General features: G+C 40.3%; 1 protein-coding gene across 10 annotated transcripts in view; it reads left to right on the top strand.

The window, feature by feature from the left end:
• The window catches only part of PIKFYVE (phosphoinositide kinase, FYVE-type zinc finger containing), a 66,104-nt gene that overhangs the window by 2,966 nt on the left and 46,871 nt on the right, over window positions 1-16,267 (top strand). For 8 of the 10 annotated variants that reach the window (XR_014226570.1, XR_014226571.1, XM_082285047.1 and 5 more), the window contains exons 2-7: window positions 333-514; window positions 1,983-2,162; window positions 8,435-8,553; window positions 10,679-10,850; window positions 11,554-11,761; window positions 14,154-14,243. Coding sequence is in view for 8 of the 10 variants with exons in the window: in XM_082285047.1 (XP_082141173.1) it covers window positions 343-514; window positions 1,983-2,162; window positions 8,435-8,553; window positions 10,679-10,850; window positions 11,554-11,761; window positions 14,154-14,243 (941 nt within the window). In the remaining 2 variants the exon portion in view is untranslated. Of the gene's footprint in view, window positions 1-332; window positions 515-1,982; window positions 2,163-7,524; window positions 7,598-8,434; window positions 8,554-10,678; window positions 10,851-11,553; window positions 11,762-14,153; window positions 14,244-16,267 lie in introns of those variants that run through there. The other 2 variants (XM_082285052.1, XM_082285046.1) reach the window with 2 other exon arrangements.

Consider the following 16,267-nt stretch of genomic DNA (forward strand, 5'->3'; position numbering starts at 1 on the left):
GATATGCACGCAGAGTCTCCATTTGAAAACTTCAAGTTCCCATAAACCTCAACTGGAGTGTGTCATCAGTGTAGTGGTTGTTTACTTTGTTGCTCTGGATGTTTAATTAGGCACTGTGAATTGTCCTCTGCAGAGATGCCACTCTCTTGTCAGTAGCTAGGCAGGGGCATGGGCTCCTTTGGCACTCTTCATCTGTGCTAATAGCAGATGCCTATGGTCAGTTGGGTGAATGTCTCTCCTCTCGGATCTAAAGAGACACCTCCTGTTCAGAAGACTGAAGAGGTTCTGTTTCAGCACCCCATGTGTAATGTGTGTTGCTGACCTCTTTCCAGAGCACGTGAAATGGCTGCAGATGACAAACGGTCTCCCACATTGGACTCTACCAGTGATCTACCTCGTTCTCCCAGCAGTCCGTCTCATCTCACTCACTTCAAACCCCTGACTCCTGACCAGGATGAGCCTCCTTTTAAATCAGCTTACAGTTCTTTTGTAAATCTCTTCCGTTTCAGCAAAGGTAAGTGCTGGGGGGAACTGTGTGCATTGGTTGTGCATGCCCTTTGCTGCTTGTAAAAACACCTCTGAACATAGGAGCATAGTGTCAAAGGGCTGAGGTTAGTTCTTTTGTGAGAGATGTTGCATCTTCGTTTTGGGTGACATAGTAGAGCTTTATTATGAGAGAAGATAGCCAGCTTCTTACAGCTGGAAATCTGTGGCTGCGCATGAAAGTCAAAGACAAGCCAGTTAGCAGATCATATTGTATAGATTCTTAGCTTGACATCAGAATTTCCTTTGTCTGTATGAATTTTTTTGGCTGAAAGTAGGAGTAATCCTCTGCCAACCTGTATGAGCAAAATGTGTGCTTGTCCTTCCAGTGCAAGTTCTTACTTCAGACTTCATCCATCCCTCACCTTTCTGTGCCTCTTGTACCTACAGCCAGGTGACAGCTGAGCTGCAATAAAGCAGGAAGTGCACACTTAGTTTGCATGGCTTTGCATCAAGAACTCTGAAGTGTTGTGAAAGTGTTGTATATTAAAAAATATTGCTTGATTTTGGCCTGTGTCTTGAAATATGTTTTCAGTAGGCAAACTCTAAAAGAACTATGTGAGTTCCTTTTGGTTTCAAAGAAATATCCTGCAGAGAGTGGTGAACAAAAGCACCTGGGTTTTGTGCAAAATCTGTGTATCCCTTCACTGGAGATGGCACGCTGGTCAGCTGCTTTTGTTTAGTCTGTTCATTATCCAGCTCTGCTAAGCATACTTCAGCAATGTTTGGGCTGGGGGAAAAGGGCCAAGACAGCTTTTTGCTTAAGCAAATGGATCTGTTCAGACTCTTCTTATGAAAAATGAAAAATTAATTACTTGGTATGGCTGCTATTAGTTTGCATAGTAGAGGAGCACCTGTCATTGCTAATTTATTGAAAGTAGCATAAAATGTGATCAATATTGGCTTCACTTGCTTGTTTCTGACAAAGGTAGCTGGAGTCAGCAAAGTCTTATGTTGAGTGAATGGGAAAACAACCTTGAAATAACACATGAAATGTGCATCTTACTGGAATCAATGAGAACCTGTCTATACTTGATCTGCTGATGGAAATTAAAGGCTGTGGTAACTTTAATGTGACCTCAGTACTGGCTTGTAAAATAACTGAAAAACTCTTTTCAAGGTGGAAGCTGATAGTCAAGTACAGCTATTCTATTTAGCAAGAATAATTCATGTTCATATTCAAGAATAATTTGTCGGGGTTTTTTTTTTTGACGCTTTTCACAGTAGGGAATTTCTGAAATAGTCTGAGCCTTGAAGACAGCCTACTGTCCTGTTTCCATGATGTGTATATACTTTTAAAACTAAAAATTAATTTGTTTTGTTTAATCATTATCCAAAACAGCTGTTTGTGAGAGTTTTTTTCCCCTTAGCTTTGCATGCACTGCTGGTTTTCTTTATCATGTCTGAACAGTTGGTTTCTCGCTCTTTGTCACCTCCAGATGACGGCAGGCTTTCTTCCCCGGCAGAGAAAGCAGAGGCAGGACAGAGTGTTCCACAAGCTTTGAGTGGTGGCTGGTCCAGTCCTCAGCATCCCACAAGGGCTCAGTCTCTGAGATCACCAATTCCTTACAAAAAACAACTGACTGGTGAGCTGCAAAGAAGATCCTCTGCAACTCTGGGTAATTTCAGCTCTTTGTTCTATAAGGCAATGTTGTACTAGCCAGGATACTTCAGGGTGAGATGGAAGGATGTGACCAAAGGTTCATTGAGTGTCTAGATTCATAGCAGAATTTAGTATCAGGCTACACTGCTTCTGTTAGTGAGGTTGCACTTTAACCTCATAAACATATTCCTCCACCCTTCTTGGTGTTCCAGCAAGACAACTTCTTGTTGGGGCTCTGCTCTTTCAATTGGAAAACAATCTGGAACTGAAGAGGCTGTGAAAACACATCCAACGTTTTAAAGTCACTTGAACTTTGATCCTGAATATTTCTGCTTTATCTTGAGATACTACAGTTTCTTAACATCTACATGCTAACTCTAGTGCTTAGTCTGGATGAATTTGATGTTTGTGTTTTCAAGGGAGTTGTAAATGAAGGTTTTGGTTGTAGTTGTTTTGACGAGAATTGAATAGGAAGTTGTGCTTAAGATTTTTTTTTTTTTTTAATTTAGTCCTGTCTAACCTTGAAGCTATTGCTAGATGCTGTACTGAATCTTTTAGCTGGAATGTGAGTTGATTGTGATTTCTAAGGTGCAACTGTGTAATGGCTATGAAGATCTGGAAGAGCTAGGAAGTAGATTGCAGGGCTCCCTCTTGAGATCTGTCTGGTTACTGTTGTCTGTTAGTGATAGCCTTGAGGAAACTGCTAAACTGGGTAAGTCTTGTGAAAGACAGTATTTCCAAGAGTGTGGTACCTAGTGCAAACAATCAGATCCTAAATATTGTTCATGTGTATAGGATTTTTAGAAAGAGGTGTATAGGATTTTTAGAAAGAGTTTTGGTAGCCAGGCAAAAGTCTAGTACAGATAACTAACATTTTTATCTAAGTCATTTGCATGTTTAATTAAACATGTTCATCATCTTCCTCCTTGCCCTCTAGTACTGTTTAATCTATTTAGTTGTACTTCTTCCAACAAACCAGTTAAGGTTTGGGGTTTTTGTTTTGATTTGTTTGCTTGGGCTCTTTTTAAAGAACTTCCTCAAATGTTCCAAGAATGGCTATGTGCTCTTGGCTGATAAGCCCATCTACTTTTTCTTGGTACCTCTTATAAATCACTTGGAAATTGCCTGGGGATTAGATGTTAGAAACCTTCCGGTGAGGTATGTTGTTCGATGCTCAGAAGGCAGAAATAATCTTGCTGTTTGATTTCCACTGGGATTAATCAAACAGGGAATAAGACTTAGTTTAACGTGCGTGTGAGGAACTGCTGCTGTATTATTCCATATAGGAATTCCTTTTCAGGACCTCCATTCATATCCCTGGGTTTGGATGCAAGTATGCTTAGAAAAATGTGGTGATGAATCAGCCTGTAAAGAAGTAAAGTTAGACCAAACAGGAATTGCTGGTCACTTTTGGAAGAGATTTCTGTGATAGTGTGTGGTGAGTGGCCTTACTTGCTGCTGAGTATTTTCCCCCAAATAACCTTGGTGCTGTAACAAACATGAGCTCTGTGTAACGCATGTAAAAGTATACTGGATTGGTGAGAAGGTTTTGGGGGAGTTTTTTAGGCCATCTCTCTTTATTTGAAGAGGGGGAAAAATACTTGCATTGTCCTTCTCTAAAAATCAGGCATTGGGTTTTTTTGAAGCAAACTTCAGAAAATTATTTTTCTTTCCTTTTTTTACCTTAAAAGGTGCTGAATAATCAGGTCTTTGAGGATTTCTGAACACTGAGTAGCAGAGAATTTTACTTCTGCTATTGCAGCTGATGCTGGGCTGCACAAATAATCTTAGAAATTATTATAATGTCTGAATAATGAAAAGTGGGAAAATAAATGATGGGATTTACATAAACATCTAGATTGGTAGGTTGGGTCACCCACTGACTTCAGTAACAGCGAGGTGTCTAATCGAGTTGAGTTTTCTTGTAGCCCTGTGTCCGCAGACCTGTAAATGTCTCTCTAGGCTTTGCCATTACTTAGATACTTAATAAGGTGGGCAAGTGTAGGCAGAAAAATATATATAAGGCCTTCACAAAGGTCTCTCTAGCCTACTTGATCTTAAATAATGTGTCAAGTTAAGCAAACTGAAAGGAATAAATAAATAAAAGGCTGCTGCCGGTGCCTCTAAATAGTGATGAAATGAAATTGTTCCTGAAGATGCTGACCCTCACCCCTCATCCCTCCATTAGCTTGTAGTGTCTGTGCAGCAGATCTTTTCATTGCTCAGGGACTGTGCTGGCTGACAGCTGCAAGTGCAGAACAATGTGGAGCGATGGTGGCTCTTGTAGGACACTGTCTGGCATGAGACATGTAGGGTTTCAGTTGTGTGCGTCCCTTCAGGACTGCTTACACAAAACATTATAATAGCTCCTTACTGGCTTTTGTGAAAATAGGAGGAGCTGTTGGATGCGTGGCTTTTGTCAGAGATGCTCTGGGGTTTGTGTGGCTCAAGAACCAGTGCTGAGACTCTGCAATCTGAGGGTCGTGTGGCCTCGCTCTTGGGCAGTCTGTTCCGTTGTTGTGTGGAGCTGGTGTCACTGCCAAGTGACTGTGGGCACAGCTGGTTGTATTGGACCGTGTGTGTCTGTGCTGTCAGATGAGGGCTTTCAAGGTGCTGAATTGAACCAAAATAGTCCCATTATGAGACTGTTGTCACTGAGATAATGTCACAGCTTGCAAATCCTGTTGGGGAGAACTGAAAATGCTGAGCTGCTGCAGAGGGAGCATGGGTAGTAAAAACACTTCCAGCTTGTTACCCTGTCCCACAGGATAATGCTGTTAATGCTAGACAATTTTAACAGATTGGCAGTAATAGGGAGTAGCAAAGGAGCTTAGCAGGAGAAAGGAATGGCCAATGATTGTATAGGGGGAAGAAGGCCTGAGGAAAACATGTGGGAGCTACTGGAAGCCATTGTGGAGCATGAGTTATTACCAGAGCATCTTTCCTAATCAAAAAGATTTTGGAGCATGAAAATGGATGTTGTAAAATGAAACAAAGGACATTTTTCCTACTTTTTGTGGTAATACTTTTTATAGCAGTGACTTGGGGAAGACATGATGTTTGAACTGTGGTAATGAACTTGAATATGAAATTTTATGCTGTGGCAGTGAGTAATTAGAAAGCAATTTGTGTTGTTTTATATGAGCAAAACTGTGGCATCTCTGGCAGGGGTACTTTTTTGTTGTTGAAACTGTGTGAATATCTACCTCTTGCGTTAGCATATGGTCAGTTCTGAAACTCTAGATTGCACCAAAGTAGTTTTTGTGGTGTTTTTTACCTTGTCTTTCACTGTAAAATGAATGCCAAAATACTATATAGTCATGGAAGAAACTCTGTAAAAACATATTTCTATAATTCAGAGTTTTTTTCCCTAGGTTTTACCAAGGGTCAGCAACCATAAATACATAGAGGAAGGATGAGGTTTACTGTTGAAATAAGTTAACTTTTTTTTTTAGCTGTAGGAGTTAATTTTTAACTTAAGAACAATAAATAAGTTAGAAATAAATCAATTTTGAAGTCTGTATGGAATCCCTTTTGCATTTTCTTGAGGTTTTGTTAAGGGAACATGGAGATGGGAAGGGAATGGATAGAAAAAACCACAATTGCTGCATAAACTGGTATTGCTGAAAAGATGTGTTCCACACTAATTTTTGTGTGGTTATCTTTAAGGCTGAGATGTAGCAATGACAAGCAAAAATTTCTTTCAGTAGCACATATATATATATGAAAGCATATATGTAATAGCATAAGAAATTTGGGGCTGTTCAGCCTAGGGAAGAGAAGGTTGCCTGGAGACCTCATAGGAATCTTCCAGTATCTGAAGGGGGCCTAAAGAAAAGCCAGAGAGGAACTCTGTCAGGAACTGTAGTGACAGGACAAGGAGTCATCGATACAAATTGAAAGAGAGGAAGTTTAGGCTAGACAGGCAGAAGAAATTCTTGGCTGTGAGGCACTGGAACAGGTTGCCCTGGGAGTTTGTTGATGGCCCAGCCCTGGCACTGCTCAAAACCAGGTTGGACAAGGCTGGAGCATTGTTCTAGTGGGAGGTGTCCCTCCCATGGCAGTGGGGGTTGGGACTAGATGATTTTTAAGGTCTTTCCAACCCCTTAATGTTCTATGATTTGGTGATATACTGAGTTTGCCGCTTCAGAAGTGCCAAAAAGGCTTACCACTACTTTGATGTGTAAGTGTGGTCAACCCTCTTAGATCAAATCAAAAGGAGATATGAAAACTCTTCAGAAGTACTACTGATGGCAGCTGGCATGATTACCTGGGCAAAGCAAGAACAACACTCTGAGGGTTTCTGTGTCTGTGGAACAGAACATGAGTTTTGTGTATTTATTGGTAAAGTGAGAAAATACAGTTGCAACACTGGGAATGTATGTATCTATAAATCATGTGTGCATTAGCTGACAAAGTGACTGTGGTACTTGCAATAATGCAGTTTGGACCAGGGGTAAGAGTTAACCTAAGATTGATAAATGGGAATTGTTTTTGAAGGATGGCATTTTAGACAGTGTTTTCTTTACTGCAGGAATGATAACTTCTTACGTTCTTGCTGTACAGTGTGTTTTTCCTCTGAAAGGGAGAAATCTCATGATTGAGAAGAGAAAGAACTAACTGAATTTTAATCTGAGTATCAGTCAGCTTCTCTGGTATAAACAGGTTGGCCATGTGCTGCTACTGCTGGTGGCATGTTTTTTCTTATGTAGATGGCATCCTTCTGACATTGTTTTATGTAACAGAGAAAAGGGCATTTAACTAACAAGAACCAGTGTGGAGTTACCTGTGGCGTTTCCTTAATGCTGTGTATGTTTGTATTTTGGGAATCGCTTGCCTGACAAGATTTGTTGGAATTATCTGGCAATTCTTTGAATTGGAAGCAACATTCCTGGGAAGGAGATACTCTTGAATTCAGAGGGAGTACCAGGAAGTAAACGCAGCGTAGATCTTGTGATAGAAGTAAGGAGGAGCCAGAGGTTTCTCTGGTATTATCAATGTCTTCTTGAAATATGAAAGTCCCTTTAATCATATTCAACTTTGTACTGCTGAAAAGTCTGTTTGATTTTTAAAAAGAAATCAATTCCAAGTGGCTAGTTACAGAAATGGGTTCCTTTTCTTAAAAAGGAAAACGTTGTGCATTCTTTGTTGTACATAGCAGCTATGTGTAGGCTGATTGACTAAAAATACATACTAGGAAGCTGAAGAGGAGGCACGGAACCCACGGTTTTAGTCACATTACAGGGAGGGTTTTTGGTCTGCTGCATGCGAAGCAGTAGCGTAGCTGTTACTGCACAGCAACAGTTAACAGGCTTCAGGCAGAGCTGTCAGCTTTATTCCTGCTGACATCAGGGATAGCTCAGGCAGTAAACAGAAAGCAGCCATGTCTGTTCTTCCTGTACTAGGGGCAAGCTAAATAAAACACTAGTCAGATGGAGAGCAACGAGGATGGTAAGAAACTTTAAACTATTCAGAAAGTTGTTGATCTAGGAAAGAGATTCTGAAAACGTTTAAATGTTTAGGTAAATAGAGAACTGTGTTTTCAAATCTTTCTGGAGAGAAGGAGCCTATTTGTAACTTGTTCAGCAATGGTCCAAAGTAATGAAGCATTTTATAGGAAAGAAATTGGCTGCATTACATTTTTATTCAGGAGTCTCTTTGCTATAGTTAATCAAGAATGACTGTACAAGTTCTCAACAACCTGATGTTTTTCTTAGCAAAAAACCAAACCAACAACAACAAAAAAGCAAACCCAAACCCCTCAAAAATGTGAACTTCTGAATGTATTTTATTCTGTTACTGTTTTTAATAGAAACTGAGCAATGGTGCCCTGATGTTTGCTGTAGTCATTTATAAATAAGTTCAGGTTAAAGCATTGACTTGTACTAGTCCTAGAATGAATATGTATATTGTAGCAATTATTTAGTAAGTATTAGTATCCTAGAGGGCATTTTAAAAACGAGACTTCAGGGCTTTGTAAAAGACTACTACAAGCTTCATATAGTAGGTTGAAAATCACTTCTTTAAAAGATGTTTTCATTCTCAGAGAACTTTAATGGCTTCTTGTAAACACAGAGCGTGGTATTTAAAATGTCAGTCAGAGCAAGCTATCTGGCATCAGAAGGTCCACTGGGGGGAAAAGAATGCAAGGGCAAGAAGTGATACACATTGTAACTTTGTAAAATGTATATATATGTGAATGTTCTTCCCTCTAATGGGGCTTTGTGTTGTGATGTGAATGCTGATATATCATGGAAAAAATGAATATTGCTCTCCCTTCCCTTCCAGACAATCGAAGGAAAGTAGAACCACCTCTTGGAGGTCATGATCCTCGAACTGCAGTTCAGTTAAGAAGCCTCAGCACTGTTTTAAAACGCCTCAAAGAAATAATGGAGGGGAAGAGCCAGGTACTTCTTTTGAAGGATTTGTAGGCCAAACCATCTAGAAAATGAACTCTTTACTGGGCTTCTCTGAGCTTTGTTTTTAGATACACCATGGGAATTTTTTTTCCGTATATTTGAAAGATGAGTGAATAAACTCAAAAAGCGTCGTGTGGATGCAGGGAAAACAATTTCATTTGATGCTGACCTTTGAGTTGCCAAACATCTGTCATATTGTGGGAGTGAATCATTGCATTTACTTGGCTTCTTGTGCTGGGACCAGATGCTCTCTTTTTAGACTCCTTCCCACTTCTCTGTTACCCAATCTAGTGAAAAAAAAAACCCTGATAGTTTTCTCCCTAGAAGGCTGACCATGGGCAGGTGAAACACATTAACACAAATAGTAATGAGAATAGTCACAAATAGTAATGAGATATCACAAATAGTGATGAGAATTCCCAGAATGGCTTAAATCTGCTACTTACTGTGGTATTGATTAGTCAGCAATATTTACTTGAAAGGCTTGCCCTGTTAATCAGTTTTGATTTAGATAGACAAGGGTCTGGTGGTTGCTACTGAATTGCTGGTTTCACCTCCATCTGCTGAGTTGGACCATACCTTTAAGAAGAGGATCTAGTTGAGAAAAGAATCCACAACTATTTATAAGTGAGGGTATAAATAGCTGTGTCTGTGAGCAAGACATGAACAGGCAAAAGTACATTTAATTAAACTCGTAGAGGAAGAAAAAGGCTTTTGGCTTGATAGCTTTTATAGGTAGACTTTCAGTGAACTTAGTTAGCTTCCAGTGCTATTCTGCTTGTAAGAACAATCTTGCTTTGATAGAAAGGGCAAGATTTTTGAGAGTGAAGCAGAAGCCTTTCATGAATGAATATGACCAGGGCTTTCCCTGCTTGAAGCTTAGTGTTAATTTTAAAAATTTCTAGATTCTCTAAAACTAGATTGTCTTGAGCAGCCTTCAACTTCTTTCTGTGTGGGTTTTCTTGGGTGAGGACAGCATGAAAGTGTTGTGTTGTTGATCATAACTGCTTTGGTCTCAAAATTGGTCTAGTAGCTGTGTCAAACTTTACTTTGTGAATATCCACAAATAAATCACCATGTAAGATAAAACCCAATGGGTTTTTTTGATTATGTGAAAATGAGAGCATGGATCGCCTTTCTTTAGCAATTGTTTTGAGAAAACACTTGCAGCAGTTTCTCTTCCTAAGAAAAAGCTGGAGCATTCAGTCCCTCTGAAAAGGCTTATTGCCAGAACTGAACTCTAGCAAAGAGCGTTTCACAGCCAGGGCTGTCTGTCATGTGACCATTAGCAGTTGTCTCCATCCATGGAAGTTGCAGCTGGTGTGCTCAGAATCACAATTGAGAGTTTTTCTTGCTCTATAGCTTCAACACCAAATGGAAGTTTTAGCTCTCTGTTTTTAAGATGATGTTTTTCCTGTGGCTATACCAGTGCTGTAAATTAATATACATTGTTGCCTGCTGAATGTGAATTTCAGTTTTCTTCACATAGCAGTTAACCTGGAGTTTTGAAACAAGATCCGTCTGGGACAGGCTTTTACAACTGTTCACTGAAGTATTGAAGAATTTGATTATGTAATAAAACTTTTTACATGCATCTATAATCCTTTCAAAACATATCCCAATATTAGCTGTTGAAATTATCTTCCTGCATTAATAATTTGTCATAACTTGATTTACTCCTAGATAACAGCTTTAACTAATATGTGGTGGGGTTTTTTTCTTTTCATTTTTAAACTGTGCTAGTTGAGGACCTCTCATGTGCTGTGGGCAAATGAGAGGGGAGACCAATCACTACTTCATGTAATTGTTTCTTTTTGACTTTTGTCTACATTGTATGATAGTTTTATTCTGCTTTGCTTCCATCTTGGATCCAGGAGGCAGAGTCCTACTGGATTTATTCTCTTAGTTCAGAGCTCTTAGCCTTCTGATTCCCTGTAAAACCACATGAAAAATCCTTTGTGGGCTTTTGTGCAAGAGTATGTATATGTGTGCACAGATATGTGAGTACATGAAATTTTCCTTTCCATGAGCACAGTCTACATAGAGTTATGAAACTAAACATGCTTTCTTATTTACAAAAGAAAAAGCTTTTATCTGCTGTCTTCTCTCGTAGGACAGTGACTTGAAGCAGTACTGGATGCCTGACAGCCAGTGCAAGGAATGTTATGACTGTAGCGAGAAGTTCACCACCTTCCGGAGGAGGCACCACTGTCGACTTTGTGGGCAGATCTTCTGTAGTCGATGCTGCAATCAAGAAATCCCTGGAAAATTCATGGGCTACACAGGTAGGGTTTATTTACTGAGAAACAGAACAGTCTCTGTGTGCTCAGATTTGCGTCTGAGATCCTGGCATCTGCTAGAAAATGGTGTACAGGTTTGTAGCGGGCTTAAAAATAAGGAAAAAGAATCACAGGACCTACTTCTACCAGTTTCTTTATCAAGTGGGGGATTATGCCATGCCTGCTAATTTTTACCACACTACAAAACAAATATGGCCACTATTTAACAAGGGTGTGCACTACAGAAAGTGTGCTCAAGGAAAAAGTGCTCTTAGTAACAGTAGTTTTAAAAGATGAGCTGCATGTTTTAATTGAGGGTAAGGGGAAAGTCTTTCAAATACCGGTTCCCAAATTCTAGACATCAGCTGGTGTATCATATTTGACTGGCTATTGTTCTGCCATCATTTCAGTGGGCACATGTGTTCTCCCTCCCTCTCTCCCTCCCTCCCTCCCTCCCTCTTCCTCTCCTTTTCTCTCTTCTCTCTCCTCTTTCACTGATCTTGTGTTACGCATCATCTACCTTGGAAAAATTCCCTGAGTGTGTAATTACCCAGGGTTTTGCCCTTTAAGAGGGTATGAGAATTAGACTTGCAAAGAGGTTTTGAAACAGAAAATACTTTTGTTTCCACCACTATACACCTCTGATCCTTTAGGAACAGAGTACTGTTTGTTCCTGTTCACTTACACTCTCTGGTTCCCTTTTCCATAGGGGATCTCCGAGCCTGCACTTACTGCCGTAAAATAGCCTTAAGCTATGCACACTCCACGGACAGTAACTCCATTGGAGAAGACTTAAATGCCCTGTCAGATTCTGCGTGTTCTGTGTCTGTGCTGGATCCTGGCGAGCCGCGTACACCGGTTGGGAGCCGCAAAGCCAGCCGCAACATCTTCCTGGAGGAGGATCTAACCTGGCAAAGGTAAAGTCAATGGCTTCATGCTGAGCTCCAGAATCTCAACTGTTTTCAGGCTGACAGCTAGAAAAAGGCTGGTGGTTTCCACCTAGGAAGCTTAGATTCCAGCTGCTGTAAAAAGAATCTAATCCTATGCTTGCTTGTAATATTCTTCTCTTCAGGTTGAAATGTGGAAACAGTTCTAGTGGAGTTTTAAATTATTTGCAGTTCTTCCTTTAACCTACTGAATCAGTGATTCTGTATCAGTGACAGAGCAGGCTGTTGTCTTCAGGGTTTAAAAAGACAAAACCAAAATCACACCTGGTAACCCCCAATGTATTGAGAGGCAAGTCAATGTAACATTAGTGCTTCACCTGTCAGGTTTTGAATTGGGCAAGAGAATGTAAGAAATACTCTGTGTAGGTAAAAGAGAAGTGACGGAACTAACTGCCTGTTTCAGAAGAATTGGGATTGAAAGGACAGCTGTAAAGGTTCTCTAACCTCCTTTCAAAGTATATTTATGCCTGTTGCTCTCAGATGAGGGGATCCTTATTTTTGGACCATGAGTAAAAGAACGCTGTACTTCTCAAGTGCTGTGCAAGTTATTTTTGGAATACCTTGATTTAATTTAATGTTGTGGGGAAGAAGAAATAATTTAGTGTGGCATTTGGGCTCATTTCCCTAAAACAGAAGAACAGGCAGATACAAAACTACTGAGGAGGTCTTGAGTCAGAACCTTTGTTTATCTGAGCAGTAGTGTTAGTGGCATGTGCCCCTCAGCAAATCTCTTCTGATAGTATATAAAAAAACCTGTCAAACCATTTTCTGTCTTCAGAAAATGCCCTGACTCTTGCTTTGCATGTTGCTTTTTGGAGTATGGTGCTCCTATCTGGAAACATTTAAATGATCAGCTGTAGGCCTAAATAAAGGAAAGTACTTCTGGTTTAATGTTATGGTCATTTAAAGTGATAACATAACAATGCATGGATAAATACTAACAAATTTTGAATTGGAGAATAAGTAGGTGTTCTAAGAATCTTCTCTTCAAATGTGCAAAATACTGAAGGTACTGTTTATTTTGTCTTTGGGCGTGTTATTAGTATCTTTATAATGACAATTCAGCAGCTTGTAGACATGAACATGTAAAGAAAGTATTTAAATCTTTATTTTGGGCAGCTTGTAGCACTCGAAAAATAATTCCTATTGTTGAAAGGCTGATAACTCTGTAATGGAACACTTAGTGTTTTTGGGAGACACTGAGTAAATGGGGGCTTCTTTTGTGTGTGAGAGGAAGAGAGATTTGGGATTAGGTGGTTTAACAAGATTAACATTTTCTTCAGTGCTTGTTGCCCTTTGCAGTGGGTTACAGTGCTTTTCTTCAATACTGTGTTTGGTAAGTTACTAACTGACCTTAAGAGATTTAAACTCAAGACACTGAATTTAAATGGTGCCACAATGGGAACTGTCGACTCAAAACTTCATAATGGAGCAGAGGTTTTGTGCTAATAGTGGCATCTGCATGAGAAATAGTTTGTTTCAGAAGAAAACTTGGGAGTTATCACTTTCCAAAATAATGTATCTGAGATAAGATGCTGCAAAGCAGCGAGAAAAGCATTTAGGGAGACTGGTGCTGCATGTACTTGTCAGATGTTGCTCTGCTCTTTGAACAGTTGGAACACAGAGTTCCTGCTTTAACTAACTCGAAGAGCCATGTCCTTTAAAAGTGAAGGAGTGGTGTACTCTGGATAAATACAGCTACTCAGGCAAAGCTGCATTGCTTACAGTTTCTCATGAAGATCACTTATCATGCTAGGAGCATTTACTGTGCCAGAGCACAGCCAGTGTGGCTGTATCAGTTGGCCTGTAGTGGCTTACATCTGATACAGTTTTCTAATAGGAATTTCTTTTGATGGTGTTTGAACATCTGCTGTCCTTCCTCCTGGGGTAGAAACAGAAGGAGGGCAAAGGTGATTGTGATCGAGTTAAACAATTACAGAAGGTTCTCAGGCTATCTTGGCAAAAGCTGTCTAGCAGTAGCTATGGAGAGCGTTGCTTGGATTGCAAAGATGATATGCTGGGGAGATGGGGGCTATGTGTCTATTGCCAAAGCATCTCATAGCAGCCTGTAAGCAAGAAAGATGTGTAAGAAGGGGAAGCAGGTGGGAAAGCAGGATAATACAAGAAGTAGGAACAGTCTGTATTGTTCAAGACTTGAGTTTGGAAGAAGACAGGAGCACTGTCTTCCAGATGCCATTGGCCTACAGATGGGGAAAGATCTCCCTATTCCCTTGTTGATTTAACAATCATGGGTGTGAGTCTGAGGTAATATGACAATTAACCGTACTTTAATTACAGCTGTTCTGATGCACTGGATGTCACAAATACATCAAACATCTCTATCTTGCTCCTTTCCATGCAGTTTAATTCACCCAGACTCTTCAACTTCCACATTGTCTGCACGCCTTGGGTCTGTCCAGGAGGATGCAGGAAAGTCACCAGCTAGAAACAGGTAAACAAATAATTTCTGAGTATTTTCTGTTCTGGATGCATTCCTAACACACTCTCCACTGTAAAGCCTGTGTTTCTAGGCTTATTTTACTGAATGTGCTGTTTCATGTCTAAAATGGGACAGCTCACTGCCCATATGGAGCGGTAAGGAGGGACCATTTGTGTACATATTAATGTTAACAAATGTGCTACTTTTGAGGAACCTGTAGTTTGCTGCTGAGTTGGTCAAGCAGAAGTGGTGGTGAAGAGGACAGGAGGGGAAAGAAGTGGTAAGGAAAGTACAGTTCTGAGGAAGCTGAAGAAAAGGGAGTAACACATATTTGGTGATGGGAGACAAAAAGACTCAGGTCATGTAGAAGCAGAGGTACAGTTTTTGTTTATTTGTTTGTGCGTGTTCCCATCTGCTTCCTTTGCTCTTCCATTAAGGATAATCTTGTTTAAATTGCCAGGCTTCTTCAGGCTAAAATCCCTTCATAGATCTTTTTGCAAGAGTGTTGGGATGAACTTGAAAGTGTTCATGAGAGCTTTAGTGTGATTTGTGAGTACTTGAGCTTAATCCCACTAAATAGGCTGGTATTGGGAGAACAAGTAGCTCCCACTTCAAGAGTGCTTCTACTGTGATGCTGGGTACATGCTTCCCTTATGGTTAAATTAAGGAAATGAAGGTGAGGCAGGAGTGTGAGGAGCAGAGCAAAGATAATCCAGATTTCAAAGTTGGAGTCAGGGGACATTCAGAGATTTCTTTGCATTGGTGTTACAGGAATGCAGAATGTTTAGCAGGTTGGAGGGATCTGGCAGGACCAGTGAAGACTAGGGAATTCGGTTGAGAAGGGTGCTGGGTGTGCCTTTCGGAGAATGGACTGCTTGGAGCCTTTATCTTCTGGGTTATGGGGATGGTTAGGAGGAGATGCACACTGACTGTACAGCTGAGACCCAAAGATCTCACCTGGGGGAGTAAAGTACTGGTGAATAAACAAGTACCAAAAATCAATTCTGGGCAAACACGGCAAGGAGTCCAGAATTAAAAGTTCAATGCTAAATGACTGCTGTGACGTCAAGAGATGTCTGAAACCTTGAGGATGGTCTCCTGTTTGAATATATGTCTGTTTTAAAAGGCTTTTGCTGTTTGCTTGAACATGCAGTAGTAGGATGGTTCTGATCTTGATCTGGCAGGCCCAGATTGCTTATTCAAGTTAAATTTTAGCTCTTTTGCTGTTCATGGCCTCACCAAATGTACTTGGTTGTTTGGATGCATGTAATGATAAGGTATAATGTATCTCTGTTAAAAATTCTGAACCTTTGGAAAACATGCTGTTGGCTTTGGTTTAAGTGATGTTAGCATTTAGATCTTCTCAAAGCAGCTGTAGCCATTTCTTTGAGAGAAGCTGGTGTATTCCTCTTTCTAGATGAGATGAAGCAGAAAAGATACAGGTTGAGTGCATTTAGATGCAGGTAGCAGAACTTACATATTGCTATTTGTTTTCCCTGTGGGTGGGAAGTGTGTTACTTGTTCTCAGTCTTGTTTTTCATGAGGGGGGGGAAACCCCAGCAGAACAGTCAAATGTTGCAAGTAGGGTTCAAACTGCTCCGTTGCAGGTCCTTCTAAAGGATAAATGTTTTCATTGCAAAATCTCCCCCTCTGTTTTTAAAAAAGATATATACGATAAAAGCCCAGATAAAAGTGTTGATGATAAAGACATATGAAATCTCACTGTTCTAACTTGCTTCCACCCAAATAAAACATCTCTGCTGCTTACGGGTGTGTGACATAGTTAAAGCAACTGTTGCAAAGCAACTGGGAGGAGTGCTTAGTTGTGGACTTCCATGTCAGCCTCATCTTGTGCGTTAGGATGCTTTCTGTTAAGCTGCAGACCTCTGCCAGTTTTTACTTTGAGAGCATCTGAACAGTACAAGACTGGTAGAGTTTTAGCCTGCTTTGAATGCCTGACAATGACACAAAGCTTTTGCTTATCACTCCTAGAGATATATGGAAGTAGTGCCAACACAGTGCGTATGACTTGAAAG

Source organism: Coloeus monedula, assembly GCF_965178545.1.
Source record: "Coloeus monedula genome assembly, chromosome: 7".
NCBI lineage: Eukaryota > Metazoa > Chordata > Aves > Passeriformes > Corvidae > Coloeus > Coloeus monedula.